A 22,042-nucleotide genomic window follows, 5' to 3' on the forward strand; every position below is an offset into this window, starting at 1 on the left:
GGTTTGTATTACATATAGATATTAACGAGGTCTGTTCTCATCTGAAAACAGTATTTCTTTTGGATAATCAAACCTATAACTGGCTGGAGAAAAACAAATATTACTTGTAGACAAACCTACACTTTGTTTCAAGGCGGGGTCTGGGGAGGGGCAATGGGTGGGGCCAGGGGTGGGGCTGAAGGAGGGACCAGGGGCGGGGCCAGGGTGGAGCTGAAGGGGGGCCCCATCAAGTAGGCTGTACGGGGCCCCATGATTTCTATCAGCGGCCCTGGGTGACATCCTATCTCTCTGTCCGCTCCACACCAGCGCCCCTCACAGCCAAGCCTCTTTCAGGTGGGAGCAAGGTGCTGCAGGGAGCAGAGCGATGGTACCATCTCTCACTGCCCGCCACACATCAGCGCTCTTCTGCCCTCACAGCGTGGTGGAGTGGAGGTCACGTGCTTCCAGTCATCGGTGGAGCTCCACTCTGCAGCCAGACCCCTTGCTTCAACGTCGGAGGTGCGGCGGGGAGCAGCGAGATGATATCATCTCTCACTGCCCACTCCGCATCACCGTTCTGCCCTCACTAAATGAACCAGTGCTGCCAGCCTGCCACCAATGCAATGACAATGCACATTTGGTGGCACTGACTGGCATGGCAAGTGACAATCCACATCTGGTGGCAGGCAACATGGCAAGCAACAATCCAAATCTAGTGGCAGGTGACAGTTGCAAGTAACAAGCTGCATCTGGTGACAGATGAGGATGGCAAGTGACACGCTGCATCTAGTGGCAGGAGATGTGGCAAGTGACACGCCCAGGGCTCCCACTGATTCTGCATTATGGTGAGTTGAACCATTTCATTTTATATTAGAATGTAACAATAGAAACAATGCGCTTCAATCACCCTGACACCATATCAACCACGGTGCCATGATGATTGAAGCACCAACACCAGCCATTGCCCGCAAGAAATTGCTTACCAACGGTGTGCCCCCCGCGCGGGCCTGCAAAAAGGTTGGCGACTGCTGATATGGGCTCTAGCACAAGATCTTTTGAAGACCTAGCAACACGCCTGCTCTTAATGTACATTCATAAAGAGTATAATTCCCTTGACATAACCATCAAGGTTATGTTATATGTCATCAAGGTTATATCCGGAGTCGCCTCATCCATTTTCCATTTTCTAAATAATTGGATAGAAACAAGTAGAGAAGGGTTAGTTGGGAATTAATGTATGAAAACGGGGGGGGGGGGGGGGTTGCTGACAAGAAGGGGAGGGGCGCAATGGATAGATCGTTATTGAGTATCCGATCATATCGTCTACTCTCAACAATTATGAGTTGAGGAAGGTCAAACCCTCTTCAGAGAAGATAAACATATTCCATAATCTCCATAACTCTGTGTATGTTTCTTGTTTGTTCTGTGCTGTAAGTGGAAGATCTTCCATCTTGTTGATCTCTTCTATTTTATGGAGCCAGTGTCCAATAGTAGGGGGCGACATGTTTTTCCACTTAAGGGGGATGCATGCTTTAGCTGTATTCATCAGGTGTCGTAAGATAGATTTCTTATATTTTTTTTCTGGAGCGGACGTAACGTGTAATTTGGAAGAAAGCTGGAACCAGAAAATGTGTAGCATCGTACTTCCCTCCTCCTGGCACCTCCAGCAGTGGTCAGGCACTTCGGGGTAAAATTTATGTAACAACTGTGGGGTATGGTACCACCGCATCAGTATATTGGCATCCTGGTCTTAGTCCGTAGGGTTCAGTATTGAGTTAGTCCACCCTTTGCAGCTATAACAGCTTCAACTCTTCTGGGAAGGCCGTCCACAAGGTTTAGGAGTCTCTCTAATTCATCCCAAAGGTGTTCTATCAGGTTGAGGTCAGGACTCTGAGCAGGCCAGTCAAGTTCTTCCACCCCATACTCACTCATCCATGTCTTCATGGACCTTGCTTTGTGTACTGGTCCAAATCATTTTCTGGAGGGGGGATTATGGTGTGGGGTTGTTTTTCAGGGGTTGGTCTTGGTCCCTTAGTTCCAGTAAGGGGAACTCTTAAAGCGGAACTTTGGTCGTTTTTTTCATCTTTCCATCTATTAAATCTTCTGCCCTTGTTGTTTTAACTTCGGATAGTTAGACGGCTTTCACACCGAACCGCCCCAGCGGTAAATCTGCGCTATTTTTAGCACCGCTTTACTGCCGTTTTAGCTGCGCTATTCGCCCCGCTAGTGGCAAAAAAGGTGTTAAATCCACCCGCAATACGCTGCCAAAGTGGCGGTATCACAGAGCTGCCCCATTGTTTTCAATGGGGAGCAGTGGTGGAGGAGCGGTGAGTTCACCGATCCTTCACCGCTCCAAAGAAGCTGCTGGCAGGACTTTTTTTGACACCCTGCCAGCGCACCGCTCCCTCGGGCTTCCACACTGGAGTGAACGGAGCCACTTTTTTTCAGCACTATACAGGCGCTATTTTTAGGGATGTAGCGCCTGAAAAATGCTGGCAGTGTGAAAGGGGTCTAAAAGATTTTTTTTCTGCCAGTAAATACCTTATACAGCCCACTTCCTGTTCCTTGTCTGGTAAAATGACATCATGCACAGTTCTCTCTCTCACTCTCATGAGAGTTTGCCAGGAGGGGAGGGGGATGAGTCATAAGAGAGAAAATAAGAGCTGCAGGGCTGCAGAGCTGGAGGTGTGACTCTGTGTGTCTGTGTAAATCCAGTAAGTGAACAGGCAGCAGCTTCAGCTGCCCACATTTAAAATGGCTGCAGCCAGACTCGGTGGAGGGAGATTTCTGCAGCATATTTGGCAAGTACAGAATCACAGTATATATAAAATAATATGCAAAGTGGTTGGAGGGAAGCTTCAGAATGGCAAAAATGTTTTTATTACAAATTCTGTGAGCAGACTGCAGTTCCTCTTTAAGGGCGTTAGCATATCAAGACATTTTGAACAATTTCATGCTCCCAACTTTGTGGGAACAGTTCAGGGATGGCCCCTTCCTGTTCCAACATGACTGCACACCAGTTCACAAACCAAGGTCCATAAAGACATGGATGAGTGAATTTTGGGTTGAGGAACTTGACTGACCTTCACAGAGCCCTGATCTCAACCCAATAGAATACTTTTGGGATGAATTATAGGGGAGACTTTGAGCCAGGCCTTCTCATCCAACATCAGTGCCTGACCTCACAAATGCGCTTCTAGAAGAATGGTCAAACATTCCCATAGACACACTCTGCACATAGCGTGCACCCCTGAACTCTGCACATAGCGTGCACCCCTCAGCTCTGCACATAGGGTGCACCACTGAACTCTGCATCCTGTACATAGTGTGCACCCCTCAACTTTGCACATAGCGTGCACCCCTCAACTCTGCATCCTGTACATAGTGTGCACCCCTCAACTTTGCACATAGCGTGCACCCCTCAACTTTGCATCCTGTACATAGTGTGCACCCCTCAACTTTGCACATAGCGTGCACCCCTCAACTCTGCATCCTGTACATAGTGTGCACCCCTGGACTCTGCATCCTGCACACAGCGTGCACCCCTGGACTCTGCACACAGCGTGCACCCCTGGACTCTGCACACAGCGTGCACCCCTGGACTCTGCACACAGCGTGCACCCCTGGACTCTGCACACAGCGTGCACCCCTGGACTCTGCACACAGCGTGCACCCCTGGACTCTGCACACAGCGTGCACCCCTGGACTCTGCACACAGCGTGCACCCCTGGACTCTGCACACAGCGTGCACCCCTGGACTCTGCACTCTGTGTGTCGTGTGACCCAGATACAAGCGGCCCTCTGAGGGCAACCATATTGCTGATGCGGCCCTTGATGAAATGGAGTTTGACATCCCTGCACTAGGGAATGTATTGGAAAAGCATTACTATGTTGAGGACTCGTTACAGAACCCAGACTAGTGATTTTTCATGCAACCAACTTTTCATATTCTGCATCCATATTACCCAACAAGGATAAGCAGAGAACAAAAAACACCCTCTATAACGTTAGTGAAGTTAAAATGAACTACAATTCCTCTGGCTCCAAGATCCCGGTTTAGCAATGAAGCGCTAATGTACTATAATATAATGTAAATTACCTAAATGTATTTTAATAACCTCAATCTCAATGTCACTTCCATGTTTAATGCATAATTTAACACACCACCCTCACCTTATGTGTATTGGAGTTACTCAGCAATGTAAGAAAAGTAAGAAGCAAATATACTCAATTTGATAAAGGGCTGAACACTGGTAAAATCTGCTCTGTTTGCACTTGGTTTAATCTGACAGCACACAAATGGGGACTCTCACAGCTATTTGTACAGTTCTGCAAACTTCATTTTACTTATCTACTGCAAGATTTATAGGCACAGGGCTGTGAGCCTAATCTGTGAACTGCTAGGTGAAACTGGGTGGGCTCCCATGAGTCTCTGCAAAACTTGAACTAAAAGTGGTTGTAAACCTCAGACATGAAATATGAACAAAGCACATCCCTCTATAGCAGGGGTAGGCAACCTTTCAGAGGTTGAGATCTACAGGGACAACATCAAAGATCCCCGGGGAGGGGGGCAGTGCCGCGCTTTAAGTAAAAAAGCCCCCACTCGCTTAAAAGACAGCATGAAGTCACAGTATTGTCTTCTTCCCACCTTCACACCCCCCCCCCCCACAGTAGTGTACTCTGCCCCCCTACAGTAGTGTCCTTTGGCCCTCGGCCCCCCAACCCCTCACACACACAAAGTAGTGCCCTCTACCCCTCTATTACAGCTTCAGGGTTATCCATCTACGTAGCCATCTGTGCAGTGTTGGTGGAGCTACCAGAGTTCACCTCTGGTATCGATCAGGGGTGGACTGACAACTCCTGGGGCCCCAGGGCAATGGGAGATTATGGGGCCACATAGTATACACAAACCCACACACACAGTATACAATCACACAGTATACACAGACATGTTTCTATTGGCTGAGAAGATACTGGAGAGGTGGGGCAGCTATAATCTCAGGATTTTTAGACCAAAAGGATGTTGGTAAGGGACATTTCAGGGACAGATGTAAAAAAAAAAATGTTTACATACTGTCCCTGGTTTTACTGAGGCTGGCAACCCTGATGGGGCCCCCTAGTGGCATGGGGCCCTCGGGCAGTGCCCGAGTGGCCCAATGGTCAGTCTGCCCCTGGTCTCGATGACCCACTATCTGCTCCTGTGTGGCAAGTATTTGGCACATTTTTTTCCTCTGGTTATAACCCTACACAGGGAGTTAAGGAGGAGAGGTGGCAGACTGCAAGATGCTGGTTGTGTGCTACCACTTGTAATTTGCACCAGGGGCTGTTAGGTTTGGTTCCCACAGGCTCCCAGGGCTTGCCAAGTAATGTTGGACTATGCTCCTCTACCTTCTAACTCCCAGGACATCGGGTGCAGGAGAAGAGGGGACAGACATACTGCTCCATGTAGAAAACAATATAAGGTCTGGTGTCACCGGTAACACACCTCCATCCCTATAATATGCAACAAAAAAAGAGAAATTCGCCCTGGGACTTTAGATGAGGTGAGCACCACTAAGCCAATAAAAGTAACAAGAGTAATTACAGTATATGTTTTTATTCAGTAAAAATATTACAAGCATATTGTCATCAAAGAAAGCCACTTGGTACAAGGTACATAAAACTGGGTTGAATACAATTGGTAGTAGTAGTAGTAGTAGTAGTAGTAGTAGTAGTAGTAGTAGTAGTTCTTTTTCAATGCTTTTTGCTCACTTTCTTTACTTCCACTCATGCCATTCTCTGGTGTTTCTCCACCACATTTCCCTATAGTCCTTTGTCCATGCCATTCATGGCTCTAGTCTTATATATTATATATAGAATTGTCCATGTTATTACTCTTATATTCTACCTACTACTTCAGATTATCTGATATACCCCTTTATGTTTACAGTCAATACTTACCATGGACATAGTGAGACCAATAGGGATACACATTCCCATCCATGCGATGCTTTCCCTCCAATCTGCCCTGTGTGGGGTTTCTTCTGGCTCTGCCTCCTCAGCTCCCTGGTGATACATTTGCTGCCACCGCCTGAAGGCTTCACATTTTTTGGCTCGGCTGTGTGTAGTGGTGAGTATGGGGCCTCCATTTATTAGGCCCCTCTTACCCTCTGCCTTTAAAATACTAAGTATTTACCATATACCAAATTGTATCCTTTCACCTTAGGTACAATTCATACACATCTACCCTTGAAGAGCGAGCTGGGACTCGCGAAACATGTCGGGTACACCTGATGTTTGTATGTTATGCCACTGTTCATATACAATTGTACTACTGCTACTACTACTACTACCAATTGTATTCAACCCAGTTTTATGTACCTTTTACCAAGTGGCTTTCTTTGATGACAATATGCTTGTAATATTTTTACTGAATAAAAACATATACTGTACTTACTCTTGTTACTTTTATTGGCTTAGTGGTGCTCACCTCATCTAAAGTCCCAGGGCGAATTTCTCTTTTTTGTTAGTGCTCCATGTAGGGGAGAGGCTGCAGAGCTGGAGGATGAAGCCACCTGTGTGCAGTGCTGGAGCGTAGCGACTGAGAGCGGCTGCTACACTGCACAGCTCCACTGACTGCCATCTCTGTACCGACCTCCTGGGGATAGAGCAGTGGCTGGGGAGTAAAAAGAAACTGCGGGGTATACACTGCACAGCAAGGAGCCTACAAAAAGGTAATTGTCTCACGGGACCATTGTGGACATGTCCTTCCCGTCATCAGGGCTGGACTGGGACAGAAATTTGGCCCTGGACTTCATCCAGACCGGCCCACTTACATTTTGAGTGTCCCATCAGCACCCCCTTACATCAGAGTGGCCCACTGAGCCATCGGCCCACCGGGAAACTCCCAGTAGCCCCAATGGCCAGTACATGCCTTCCCGTCATCCTGACAACGAATCACATGATGATGCGACTTGATAGGTTAACTGAGGCAGCTCCCAATCCTGTCCTCTGTCCTTTACTGTGCTGCCTCCCCACTCTGCAGTGAAGATGAGAGCGGAGGAGGCAGAGCGGGAGAATCAGCAAAGCAGAAACATGTTTGCGATCTACCTGTCGGCTGCCCATGGTCAACGGGTAGATCACGATCGATGGGTTGCCGACCCCTGCTCTATAGTGTGTACTTGTCTCAATTAAGAGCACTGAGGGGTTGATTTATTATTATTATTAGTATTATTATACAGGATTTATATAGCGCCAAAAGTTTGCGCAGCTCTTTACAACATTTACTAAAGGCAAATAGACTGTGCTGTTGCACTCTGCAAGAGCAGTTGCCCCAGAGCTTAGAAAATTGGCACTTTCAGAGACCAACTGCACTTTGCGAAGTGCACCATCTATATGCCTTTAGTAAATCGTTTCTGTCTGCTGCTTTGTTCCTTCTGACACCAAGAGAAAAACGGTGACAGGGGAGGGAGCTCCAACACACAATCTGTGATTGACAGACTCAACTCTGTTCCTGCGGATTGTGCGGAGGGGGTGTGGCCCTTCCCTCCATTCAGCTCCCAGAGCTCTTCTCACTGAGCTCTGCAGTGTTTAATTTCAGCTCTCTCCCTTTTTTTCTGACAGCTCAGGCAAACTTTATAAATTCTCGACTTTGAATGGCTATAGAGAAGAAAATACAGATAAACAGGTACAACTTATGTTTCATCTTTGTGAATCACCTAAGGCCAGTCATTTCCCTGGGTATATGTCAGGGGTTACAACCACTTTAACATAGGCTACATTCACACAGCATTTTGGCAAGCGGACAGTTTTCAGTGTTCAGAGGTGGCTGAAAGCCACCTCTAGATGCGGCACCACTCCGTGCTGTGGCCATATATAAACTGGCCTATTAGCTGTGTGCAGCTTGTGTGCAGCCAAAACGTCCCCAAAAACACTGGCCCTGGATGTACACTATGTGCTTGCAGGAGGAGGCTCTATTCTAATGTAAGTGCTCAGATGAGGGGTTACATGTGAACAGCGGCACTGCCAGCCAATGATCTGTATAGAGTAAACATTGGAAAGCTTCCACTGATAACGGCAGATGTTTGCCATTGCTAGATTGCCATGTCAATGTGGCCTAAAGCTGGGTATACACTAGCAGAATTCCGGTAATTTTTTTTTCTTTGTAAGAATGTTGTAAAACGTTAATTTGCTTTTCGAATCATTTGCTGCTTTCGACCTCAGTGACAAGAAAAATCTAAAGAGCAGGATGGAAAATTCTTCCAGAAAGTACAAATTTGTAACAGCGTATGTGGTTTTCCTTGAGTAGACTACATTCATTCTAAAATCGAATGTTAAATGCAAATGGAATCTTAAAATGCTTTCAAACTATTTTCGAATGTACTGAGAATTTTCATACAAATTTTCCTGATAATTTTTACCAGAAAATTGACATTCGAAAAGCTACCCAACTTAAGGGATCATTTAAAGTAAAGCCGCGTACACACGGGCAGACTGTATGGCCTACTTAGTCCGTCATACAATCCGACGGACAGTCCGTCATACTTTCGAATGAACGGACTTGACCACACACGGATGCACAAACAGTCCGTTGAAAGCTTGCGCGATGACGTGTACAGCACGTACGACGGGACTAGAAATAGGAAGTCCAATACACTGCAATGCAACCTTCCGCTGTGTAAATCCTTTCTGAGCATGCGCCATTCTTAGTCCGTCGAACTAGCCTACTGACGAGCGGATTGTCCGCTGAAACCAAAGTATGACGGACAGAATTACGGAAATTCCGAAATACTTAGAACGCCAGACTGCACGCTGAAAAAGTCCGCTGAAGCCCACACACGAGCGGACTGTCCGCTGAAATGTGTTTAGACGGACTAAGTAGGCCATACAGTCCGCCCGTGTGTACGCGGCCTTACTCTCTCAAAGGGAAAAAATTGAACTGATGCAAGTATTAATTGCTATAGAGATGCCTGTACAGCAGCAGCATCCCAAAACCACCAGCTATGGCCAAATACCAAGCGTATTACCTGGCAAAACACAGAGACTTGGCAGTGTCGGAGTTTGACCATAAGCCCTGTCTCCACACATTCTAATGCCCTGTACACACGGTCGGACTTTCCGACGGTAAAAATCCAATCAGATTGTGTTGTCGGAAAATCCGATCGTGTGTGGGCTCCATCTGACTTTTTCAGTCGGAATTTCTGCCACACAAAGTTTGAGAGCAGGATCTAAAATTTTCCAACAACAAAATCCGATCTTGTGTAGACAATTCATGCTCAGAATAAATTGCGACAAAAGCTATTGGCTATTGCCCTCTTTATAGTCCCGACGAGCTATTGGCTATTGCCCCCTTTATAGTCCCGAGGTACGTCTTTTACGTCACTTCGTTCTGAACGATCGGATTTTCCGACAACTTTGTGCAACCGTGTGTATGCAAGACAAATTTGGGCCAAAATCCGTCAGAAAAAAATCAGACGGATTTTGTCGTTTGAATGTCCGACTGTGTGTACAGGGCATTATTGGTCTATCACAATGATTGCCAGCCTCACTTGCCAATAGAAATGGGCAGGAAGCAGGATGGGGCAGGCAAAGCTTTTGCTATCAGAAAGTAGCAAAACTCTGCCTGTTAGAATGGCACGGCACATGGCAATTACAGGAAAGCTTGGGAGGCTGCTGCTAATATGTACCAGGTCAGTGACAGACAAAATCAAGAATAATAATGACAGCCATGGCAGCACACAGTGTTATCGTTAGCCCTTTCACTGCCAGAGCCATTTTTAAGTTTTCCATTTTCCGGAGGAAGAAGTGGAGAAGAAGACAATTTTAATAAAAGACTTGTCAAAAACTGTCTACTGTATTTTTTAACACTACATTACGTTTTTGGTGAATGGGTAGGGGTACAACTATACCCCATACTCATTCAAATTCACACTTTTAGGTCTGAAGATTACTTAAAACCCCCCTGTGACGGCTTGGGTGCTTCTGCCAAGAAGCAGCTTTCTCCATTCTTTAACCAGGAACCAATTATTATAGCTGAGCATTGCACCCAAGAACTAGACAACACTAGCTTGGGTGCAAACTGGAACTGACTGTAAACTCACACAGAATCAGATAAGAGTTTGATCACATTATCCTAAACAATGCAAACTGTAAACAGTGTAAGGGATCTTCCCGGGGTAGGGTGTGTTTGGACACAGTTCACAGCAGACTTGGAATTTATAAAGCAGATCTTGGCGTTTATTCGTGGTACAAACAGTCCAGCAAACAAAATATACAGCAACACCGTGCTTTCTAAGTACAACAAAAATAAAAGTCCTAGCCCGGCTGGGCGCTTACTAACAGGTTCTGCTCACCTATCTGACACTTACAAACACAGCGTCTTTCGCCTGGATATCGCAGGGTGAGTTTTAGCTCCAGCAGTGGCTGTGCTTGCAGCTTCCTTCAACACACAGATTGTTCATTCCCTGGCTGAGAGCGAACACCTGCAGACTCTGCAGAGCCTTTAGCTTCCCAGGCTAATTAGGATCAAAGCTCACCTGATCCCAAACCCAGAACTGGATCGGGGGATGTGGAATGACAGGTCCCTCTACCAAACCTACCTGCCATTCCATATAAACCCAGGCCCGGCAAAATTAAATAACAACTCAGCAGCATATCGCTGCTGAGAAACTGATCCATCCTGGATTTACCATCTCACACTGTGTAGCAACCTAGGTGAGATGTACACCCCCTCGATCACTTCTCCAGTGACATGTCTACAACAGTAATATCAGTACAACAACTAACATAAACATAAACAGTAAGCTAATTAACTAGTCACCTAACATCTAACAGGGATCTAATCAAACAGTAATCTAATTGACATAAAGATATAACATCCCACAATTGTTTGGTAACAAGGTGAAGTGGACACAATACAATTGCAGTTTGCGATAAGCCATGTGGGGGGACACAGCAAACATGTGGAAGAAGGTGCTCTGGTCAGATGAGACCAAAATTGAATTTTTGGCCTAAAAGCAAAACGCTATGTGTGGCGGAAAACTAACACAGCACATCAACCTGAACACACCATCCCCACCGTGAAACATGATGGTGGCAGCATCATTTTGTGGGCATCCTTTTCTTCATTAGCGACAGGGAAACTGGTCAGAGCTGATGAGAAGATGGATGGAGCCAAATACAGGACAATCTTAGAAGAAAACCTGATAGAGTCTGAAAAAGACTTGAGACTGGGGTGGAGGTTCACCTTCCAGCAGGACAACGACCCTAAAGACACAGCCAGAGCTACAAGGGAATGGTTTAGATCAAAGCGTATTCATGTGTTAGAATGGACCAGTCACAGTCCAGACCTAAATCCAATTGAGAATCTGCGGCAAGACTTGAAAATTGCTGTTCACAGCCACTCTCCGTCCAATCTGACAGAGCTTGAGCTATTTTGCAAAGAAGAATGGGCAAAAATGTCATTCTCTAGATGTGCAAAGCTGGTAGAGACATCCCCAAAAAGACTTAACTGTAACTGCAGCGAAAGGAGGTTCTACAAAGTATTGACTCAGGGGGGCGCCATACAAATGTACCCCACACTTTTCAGATATTTATTTGTAAAAAATGTTGAAAACCATTTATCATTTTTCTTACACTTCACAATTATGAGCCACTTTGTGTTGGTCTATCACATAAAATCCCAATAAAATTTACATTTTCGGTTGTAACATGACAAAAATGTGGAAAATGTCAAGGGGTATGAATACTTTTTCAAGGCACCGTAGCTATGTAAAACATTAAAAATAAGTGCCTATACTGTTAAAAATACAGTTGTACACTGTCTCATCCTGCTCTCCACATTCTCAGTTACTCACTATTTTTAGGCACTGTGCCAAAAATCAGAGACACTAGAGACTGATCTGCTGACAGCCTGAAGATTCATTGCTGCTCAGGGGCTCTGGGCTTCAGCAAAATGGCAGCCTCCAGCAATGCTGGAGGCAATTTACAGCACATTTATTTTGGTAGCATAACTATTAATGTGGAATGTATGTTCCACATTATGCCTAAGCCTTTAACCCCCAAACATTATATATATATATATATATATATATATATATATATATATATATATATGGCTTTTTACATATTTTGTTACATTACAGCCTCTAGTTAAATGTTTTTTTAATCTGAATTATTTGTGATGGATCAGAACACAATAGTCTACGTTGGTGAAATAAAATTTGAAAATGATATACATAAAACTATTTTTCAGAAAAAAAAAACTGATAATTGGCATGTGCTTATGTATTCACCCCCTTTGTTATGAAGCCCATAAAAAGCTCTGGTGCAACCAATTACCTTTAGAAGTCACATAATTAGTGAAATGATGTCCACCTGTGTGAAATCTAATGCCGCGTACACACGGACAAACCGCCGGACTTTGAAGCGGGGGTCCGCCGGACTTTCCGAACGAGCGGACCTGCCCACACACAACCGGACTTTTCCAGCGGACTATGTCTGCCGGACTATGGAAGGAGTCTGCCGTACTTTTGAAATGAACGGACTTGCCCACACACGGAGGAAAGTCCGTTCATTTTGAAAGCGGCTCCAGGTAGCCAGGACTAGCGAAGGAAATCAATGCCTTCAGCTGCGAGATTGGCACCTCACTGGCCCCGTCACCTGGTATGGACTTAAAGGGGAAGCCCTACGCCGGAAAAACTGCGTTCCCCCCCCCCCCCCCCCCCCCCAAGGTCCATATCAGACCCTTCTCAGTTTAGGTCGATATGTATTCTTCTACATATTTTTGGTAAAAAAAACGCAATAAGCGTATATTGATTGGTTTGCGCAAAAGTTATAGCTTCTACAAAATAGGGGATAGATTTATGGCATTTTTATTAACTTTTTTTTTATTAGTAATGGCGGCGATCTGCGATTTATATCATGACTGCGACATTATGGAGGACACGTCAGACACTTTTGACACTATTTTGGGACCATTGTCATTTATACAGCGATCAGTGCTATAAAAATGCACTGATTACTGTACAAATGACACTGGCAGGGAAGGGGTTAACACTAGGGGGCAATTAAGTGTGTCCAAGGGAGTGTTTCTAACTGGGGGGGGGGGGGGGCGGGCTCACTAGAACATGACAAAGATCACTGCTCCCGATGACAGGAAGCAGTGGATATCTGTCATGTTGCTAGGCAGAACAAGGATATGCCTTGTTTTGGCATTTCCCCGTTCTGCTGCTCCGTGACATGATCACAGGCCCCCGGCGGACATCAAGTCTGTGGGACTTGCGGTCACGGCATACGTGGCAAGTGCGCTCCACTGATGTCATTCAGTAACTGCCTATGGGCAGAAAGAAACACTGACAGTCACCAGAAGCCTGAGATTGCACCTCCATCTGCTGATCATGATTGCAATGCTTTACAGAATCCTAATAAAAAAAAATAACAAAAAGCACTTTTTTTTTTCCTGCATAACGATGTTAATTTTTTATGTTTTTTTAAAAGGTAAACTTATCTTTTAAACTGATGTTCTGTGCTAAGTGTTTATTTAAAAAAACTTACCATTTTGAAATTCTGTGTTGCTTTTGTCTCTATGACCTGTAGGACATCTCTGAATTCTTTGATTCCTTTTAAAATATTTCTGGGGAAAAAAAACAAAAACTGTTATATTATATTAAACTTCACTTGGCAAGGGATAACTTTGCTGTAAAATAGGAAATTTGCACTAATTCTGTATCTGCCCTTGTCTTTGATGCTGGAATCATACAGAAAAGGTAGGTAGGCGAAGATGGACCCTCGGGGCTAATTCCAAGTGACAGGATAGAGTTGGAGGACTTGCCCTCCAAAAGATTTACCCCTCTTTATGACCAGGCCATTTTTTGCTATGCGGCACGGCACTACTTTAACTGAAAATTGTGCAGTCATGTAGAACTGTACCCAAACAAAATTTACATCTTTTTTTTTTTCCCCCACACAAATATGGCTTTCTTTTGGTGGTATTTGATCATTTTATATCTTATAAAAGAAAAAGGGAAGACAATTTTGAAAAAAAAAAAACAATATTTTTTGCTTTGCTATAAATTAATACATTGATAATAATATACACTGTCACTGTACTAATGACACTGGCTGGGAAGTTGTTTACATCTAGAGCGTTCAAGGGGTTAAAGCGGTTTAGGAGATATTCACCCTGCATGTGCAGTGAAGGTCCGGCGAAGGTCCAACGTATTGTGCCGGAACTTGCCAGAACGGAGGACCACTGTGCGCGGGGGGTGATGTCATCGCGGCTCCAGATACTCACAGCACCAGAGCTGCAAACCTGGAAGAAAACGCAGAGGGAACATGTCAGCTCCCTCAGCGCTGACCGGGATCAGATGCCGGCGCTTTGTTCTAAGCGAAGTATTTCATAATGAGCTAGTATGCGGTGCATACCAGCTCATTATGCCTTTGCCTTACAGGTTTTTTTTTTTTTTTTTCATTTGCGGGTATAAAACCCGCTTTAAATATGTTCCTAACTACAGTGGTGTGAAAAAGTGTTTGCCCCCTTCCTCATTTCCTGTTCCTTTGCATGTTTGTCACACTTAAGTGTTTCGGAACATCAAACCAATTTAAACAATAGTCAAGGACAACACAAGTAAACACAAAATGCAATTTGTAAATGAAGGTGTTTATTATTAAAGGTGAAAAAAAATCCAAACCATCATGGCCCTGTGTGAAAAAGTGATTGCCCCCCCTTGTTAAAACATACTATAACTGTGGTTGTCCACACCTGAGTTCAATTTCTCTAGCCACACCCAGGCCTGATTATTGCCACACCTGTTCACAATCAAGGCATCACTTAAATAGGAGCTGCTTGACACAGTAAGGTCCACCAGAAGATCCTTAAAAGCTACACATCATGCCGAGACCCAAAGAAATTCAGGAACAATTGAGAAAGAAAGTAATTGAGATCTATCAGTCTGGAAAGGGTTATAAAGCCATTTCCAAAGCTTTGGGAATCCAGCGAACCACAGTGAGAGCCATTATCCACAAATGGCAAAGACATGGAACAGTGGTGAACCTTCCCAGGAGTGGCCGGCCGCCCAAAATTACCCCAAGAGCGCAGCGACGACTCATCCAAGAGGTCACAAAAGACCCTACAACAACGTCCAAGGAACTGCAGGCCTCACTTGCCTCAGTTAAGGTCAGCGTTCATGCCTCCACCATCAGGAAAAGACTGGGCAAAAATGGCCTGCATGGCAGAGTTCCAAGGAGAAAACCACTGCTGAGCAAAAAGAACATCAAAGCTTGTCTCAATTTCTCCACAACACATCTTGATGATCCCCAAGACTTTTGGGACAACATTCTGTGGACCGATGAGACAAAAGTGGAACTCTTTGGAAGGTGTGTGTCCAAGTATATCTGGCGTAGAAGGAACACTGCATTTCATAAAAAGAACATTATACCAACAGTAAAATATGGTGGTGTTAGTGTGATGGTCTGGGGCTGTTTTGCTGCTTCAGGACCTGGAAGACTTGCCGTGATAAAAGGAACTATGAATTCTGCTGTCTACCAAGAGATCCTGAAGGAGAATGTCCGACCATCTGTTCGTGTACTCAAGCTGAAACGAACTTGGGTTCTGCAGCAGGACAATGATCCTAAACACACCAGCAAGTCCACCACCGAATGGCTGAAGAAAAACAAAATGAAAAACAAAATGAAGACTTTGGAGTGGCCTAGCCAAAGTCCTGACCTGAATCCTATTGAGATGTTGTGGTATGACCTTAAAAATGCCGTTCATGCTCGAAAACCCTCTAATGTAACTGAATTAGGACAATTCTGCAAAGATGAGTGGGCCAAAATTCCTCCAGGACGCTGTAAAAGCCTCATTGCACGTTATCGCAAACGCTTGGTTGCAGTTGTTGCTGCTAAGGGTGGCCCAACCAGTTATTAGGTTTAGGGGGCAATCACTTTTTCACACAAGGCCATGATGGTTTGGATTTTTTTTCACCTTTAATAATAAACACCTTCATTTACAAATTGCATTTTGTGTTTACTTGTGTTGTCCTTGACTATTGTTTAAATTGGTTTGATGTTCCGAAACACTTAAGTGTGACAAACATGCAAAGGAACAGGAAATGAGGAAGGGGGCAAACACTTTTTCACACCACTGTATGTGTAATGTGTGTATTATGTGCTGCTTTTACTAAAGATATTGCAGTTTCTCATCCCTGCTTTGCAGGGATGAGAAACTGACAGATCGCTCCCTCTGTATAGAGTTCTTTGTTGTTTACCAACACAGAGCTCTGGGCTGTGATTGTACACAACCGATCAGCAGGTCTTGGCCATGAATCATTGGCCAGGACATGCTGACAAGCTCCCGCTGTTTACAATCACAGCGGGTGCCATGTGGGGGTGGCCACGCTCGTACGCACGCCCTAAACCCAGAAGTGGGCAGCTACGTATGGGTAAGCCACTTTGACTACAGCCGCCGCTCACCAGCAGTACATTGCAGGTGGGCAGTCGGCAAGCTGTTATACTACATTGCAGCTCTCTAATCTATGGTGTTACGGCTGCATTTGTTTTCTTTTCCAAGTTTATTTTGCTTTATTTTCTCCTGGTAATCCTGCACACACGAATGCACTTCTTGTCCCTGGGCGGCTACATCCCTCCTCCACTGTATCTATGGAGGGAGCTGTGGTTGTCACACTGGACTGCTCTTCGGATATGGACTATAAACATGTTTGCATGCCTTCATCTCCATTACATGGGGGGCAACTAGTAGTTTACAGAAGATAGCTAGGAAGGAAGAGATTCTTTGGTGCAGCTAACAGGAAATGACAAGGACGCTGCATCTCTGGCAGGATCAACTGGTGTTTTCTGAACTTGCTGAAAATGTTTTTAGCTTGAAAAATAAATGAATGCAGCCACCACAAAGGACTGTAAAGTGCAGCATATAACATTTGTGTTCTTGATGTTAGTTACCCTTTATCATGTCCATTTTGCCATTTTTTTTTTTTTTGCAAAAGGAAGACTTTTTGCCTTTTATTCTAGAAAAAGAAACAAGAAAAATGATTGGCTGCTGTGGGCAGTAGCTATTTTTGCTTTAGGCTTTTTATTGGGAAAAAATAAACTTAACACATTTTGTAGCTAAGCCTTAACAACTACGCAAGTATCACTGGCACAAAAAAAAAGTCATGAAGGATGTTTACAACCTATTGGGAGTTATTTACTGAGCATATGGCAGTGAGGATAGGATATATTTAAACCTTAAAATGATATTGCTCAGAACGCGTCGTGGGTTCTGCGCATCTTGACATGAGCAAAGGCTGCCCTCTTGTGTTCACTTTTAGTAATGAAGTTTGATCATTTGAAAGATCGAGCCAGGACCAAACACGTTACAACTATAATTTCCTGGAGCAAGATCGAACAAGTGAGGCTAACTTATGTCATACTTGGCAATGATTCCCCAGAGATAGGATTACTAAAGAGCAGCGGTTCCCAACCTAGGGTGCACACACCCCCATGGGGTACTTGGCAACACGTTTTGGAATCATTTTGTGATGTCAGAAAAAGGCTGCGGCAGTGAGGAGTCAGGAGCTTAATTCCATTCGGTCCACAACCGAATGCAGCTGCATTTTCCGATACTCACTCTATAGTTTTGGCCGCCTGCACTTTAGTCCCCGGTGGAGGGACTGCCTTCTGCAATCTGGAGGAAGCAGCATAGAATAGGCTTGAGTCCTGAGCCATGCCAAAGTCCACTTGACCCACCTCTCCTGAGGGTCGCACTGGTCCCCATTCCATTATAATGCCTCTATTAGATGAGGCCCACTCCAATATGAAGCATTGGTTCTCTACACTCTCCACAGAGCACTGAAGGCACTGCAATAGCCCTCCCTGAAATGCAACATATAGATGGGTCACCAGACTGTACCCTTGCTCCATCTGCATCCTCCATAGCCCAGACACCCATCATTGAGGGATGCCTAGCCCTCTAATATGCAGTGGCTTCAAAACGTCAGAGGGAGCCCCAGATCTAGGGAGAGCCACTTGATTGTACCGTAGCTCCATCTGCATCCTCTATGACCCAGACACCCATCATGGAGAGATGCCTAGCCCTCTAATCTACAATGGCTCCAGAACCCCAAGGGGGAGCCCCAGATCCAGGAAGAGCCACCTAATTGCACCCCAGCTTCATGTGCATCCTCCATGGCCCAAAACCCAAAAGGGAGCCCCAGATCCAGGGAGAACAACCTGACAGTACCCTAGCTCCATCTGCATCCTCTATGGCCCAGGCATCCTTTATGGAGAGATGCTTGGCCTTCTAATCCATAGTAACTCTAAAATCCTTGAGAAGCCCCAGAACCAGGAGAGCTGCCAGACTGTACCCCTGCTCCACTTGCATCATTCATAGCCCAGTCACCCGTTATTTAGCCTTCTAATCCATAGTGATGCCAAAACCCCAGGGAAAGTCCCAGGTAGACTCAAAATTAGTTTACTGCAGCAGATCAGGCAACAATTGTGATCGGCTGCCAGAGATTACAACACATCATTACAACTCACAAATTAGTTGCTAGAGGTTACAGAACATCATTACTGCTCACTAATTGGATTCTAGAGGTTACTGAAAATCATTATTGCTCACTGATTAGTTGCTAGAGGTTACTGCACATCATAACTTCTCAATGCAAAAGGCGGGTGTGGCCAAACTGCACTAGCATTGAGGGGTGATCTATGTACAGAGTGCAGGATTGGGGGTGCGCTATGTGCAGAGTGTAGGGGTGAAGTGGGTGCAGAGTGTAGGGGTGAAGTGGGTGCAGAGTGTAGGGGTGAAGTGGGTGCAGAGTGTAGGGGTGAAGTGGGTGCAGAGTGTAGGGGTGAAGTGGGTGCAGAGTGTAGGGGTGAGGTGGGTGCAGAGTGCAGGCGTGAGGTGGGTGCAGAGTGCAGGCGTGAGGTGGGTGCAGAGTGCAGGCGTGAGGTGGGTGCAGGCGTGAGGTGGGTGCAGGCGTGAGGTGGGTGCAGGCGTGAGGTGGGTGCAGGCGTGAGGTGAGTGCAGGACTGAGGTGGGTGCAGGCGTGAGGTGAGTGCAGGCGTGAGGTGAGTGCAGGCGTGAGGTGAGTGCAGGACTGAGGTGAGTGCAGGACTGAGGTGAGTGCAGGACTGAGGTGAGTGCAGGACTGAGGTGAGTGCAGGACTGAGGTGAGTGTGCAGAGTGCAGGACTGAGGTGTGTGTGTGCAGAGTGCAGGGGTGGGTTGGGTGCAGAGTGAGAAGAGTGCAGAGTGCAGGGGTAAGGTGGGTGCAGAGTGAGGAGAGTGCAGAGTGCAGGGGTAAGGTGGGTGCAGAGTGAGGAGAGTGCAGAGTGAGGAGGGTGCAGAGTGCAGGGGTAAGGTGGGTGCAGGGCTCTCCTCCCACCCAGATTCAAGTACAAGGCTGTCCTCCCACAAAGCCCCCCATTCCAGTACAGAGGAAAACTCTGTCCCAAATGCTACTCACAGCATGTTGTCCTCCGATGTCCGTGGACTCAGAGCATGCCAGTCCCAGAAGCAGCTTCCCCTGTGCAGAGTCCTCGCCCTCTTCCTCCTCTGCTCTCATTTATCATGTGTGTACCCGAGGGATGAGAGCGGCCGCCGGAAGAGGAGCGCTGTCACTTGGAAATACACAAGCCCTGCTTGTGTATTTCCAATTTGGGCGATAGCTGCAGATGAGGTTAGTGATGTAGATGGGGTGATGTTGTGAATGGCCTTGTATGTTATGGTTAGAATTTTGAATTGTATATGGTGGGGTAGGGGAAGTCAGTAAAGGGATTGGCATGACAGGAGCAGCAGTCAGGTTAGTTTAGTTAGTGAGCGAGTTTGGGGTGGAGGAACTTGACTGGCCTGCACCTCATCACGATAGAACACCTTTGGGATAAATTAGAGTGGAGACTGTGAGCCAGGCCTTCCCATCCAACATCAGTGCCTGACCTGACAAATGCACTTCCGGAAGAATGGTCAAACATTCCCATAGACACACTCCTAAACCTTGTGGACAGCCTTCCCAGAAGAGTTGAAGCTGTTATAGCTGCAAAAGGTGGGCCAATTCAATATTGAACCCTACAGACTAAGACTGGGATGCCATAAAGTTCATGTGTGTCTAAAGGCACATGTGCCCACATACCTCCAGTCTCAGGATGATGCACAATGCATTAAACCAGTGGCATGTCTGTTCACACACGGAAGATCCCATGCACATGCAGCCCTTTTGCTAGTCTCTACCAAGTATTGGAGACCTGGCAGAGGCCTCGGACACGTATGTACATGTGCAGACATATCGCAGGTCTAAGCTAGGTCTCTAATTCATGAAACCAGCAGCATTTCAGACGCAAGAGCGGGAGACGCGGTACATATGAAGACATGCCGCTGGTCTCTTCTCAGTACTGGGGACCTGGCAGAGTCCTGTCTGTGAACTTGCAGGATATTTCAATATGGTGATGCAGAGCAACGCAGGAAGAACTTAGGCTGCAAGGAATGGACAACACTGGACTCCATTAGGGTTGCCTTTTCTTCAAGCCAAACCTGAGCACTTTAGCAGCCTGGGACACCTAGAGGTGCCCCAAGGAGAGTAGTAATGCGGTGCGCATAGCGTGCTGCAGCGAACAGTGGGTGTGGCCAAATTGCTCTTGCTTACATCATCGCCCTGCCCCCCAGTGATGCCAGACCTGCCCCCAGACAGCCGTCTGCAGCTGCCCGGCAGCAACAGATTTGTGTGTGACTATCTGGGTTACTTGGGGCGCCACAATCTGGTCTGAATAATGTGTCCGTGTTTCAGTCCACCTGAAACACGGACACAAGATGCAAAACCCAGACTGTCCGGGTGAATCCTGTACAGATGGCAACCCTAGACTCCATGAACTAGTAAGTATTTTTTTTGCCGTACAGAGACAGAGAGTTAGACCTAGAAAGGGCAAAGTTCCTCTTTAATATAAAACTCCTCCATTCTCTTATTACAGTCTGTACAGAATGGATCCTTCCCTTTTCTTTCACATCCACTTTTTCTGCTCTGTTCCCCAATACATATTAGGGACTGGCAGCCTTATGCCGCGCACACATGACCGGACTTTCCGGCAGACTAGGTCCGAAGGGATTAGTCCGTCAGACAATCTGATCATGTGTGGGCTAATCCGATCATTTTTCGGAAAAAAAAAAAAATCAGACGGACCTTGAAATATAACATGTTTCGAATCTATATGACAGACTCAATTCCAATAGACTAAAATCGGGAAAACTGTTTGTCTGTATGCTGGTCTGACGGACCAAATCCAGCGCAAGGGAAGCTATTGGCTACTGGCTATTGAACTTCCTTGTTTAGTCCCGTTTACGTCATCACGTTCAAAACAAACGGATTTTTGAACGGATTTATGCCGCGTACACACGATCAGAATTTCGGCCAGCAAAAGAGCGATGAGAGCTTTCTCATCGGAAAATGCGACCGCATCTGTGCTCCATCGGAATTTAGCTGGCCGAATTCGGCCAGCAAAAATTTGAAAGCGTGTTCTCAATTTTTCAGATGGAAAAACTTTCTATCGGAAATTCCGATCGTGTGTATGCAATTCCGACACCCGCAAAAACTCACGTATGCTCAGATTCAACTACGAGAGTAAAGCTATAGGCTACTGGCTATTGAACTTCCTTTTTCTAGTCCCGTCGTACGTGTTGTACGTCACCGCGTTCTTGACAGTTGGAATTTGGTGTGACCGTGTGTATGCAAGACAGCTTGAGCGAAATCCCATCGGAATTCCATTGGGAAAACCATCAGGCCGCGTACACACGCGGGGACTGTTCGCCCAACTTTGTCCGCTGAACAGTGTTTCAGCGGACAGTCCGCTCGTGTGTGGGCTTCAGCGGACAGTTTCAGCGGACAGTCTGACAAACAAAGTTTTTCGGAATTTCCGTAAAACTGTCCGCTGAAACTTGGTTTGAGCGGACAGTCCGCCCGTGTGTAGGCTTGTTCGTCAAACTAAGTTCCGCGCATACTCGGAAAGGATTTACACGCCGACGGTTGCATTGCAGTGTATAGGGCGTCGTTTTCTAGTCCCGTCGTACGTGCCGTTCACGTCATAGCGCACGGTTTCAG

The 22,042-nt window shown here is 46.0% G+C and overlaps 1 protein-coding gene across 1 annotated transcript in view; it reads right to left on the reverse strand.

The window, feature by feature from the left end:
• Window positions 1–22,042, reverse strand: part of TTC7A (tetratricopeptide repeat domain 7A) — a 544,118-nt gene that overhangs the window by 430,877 nt on the left and 91,199 nt on the right. Inside the window, exon 6 of the mRNA XM_077485633.1 lies at window positions 13,513–13,591. Within this exon, the coding sequence (XP_077341759.1) occupies window positions 13,513–13,591 (79 nt within the window). The remainder of the gene's footprint in view (window positions 1–13,512; window positions 13,592–22,042) is intronic.

Source organism: Lithobates pipiens, unplaced genomic scaffold (genome assembly GCF_037356315.1).
Source record: "Lithobates pipiens isolate NorthernLeopardFrog02 unplaced genomic scaffold, aLitPip1_a1.2 Scaffold_18, whole genome shotgun sequence".
Classification (NCBI taxonomy): Eukaryota; Metazoa; Chordata; class Amphibia; order Anura; family Ranidae; genus Lithobates; species Lithobates pipiens.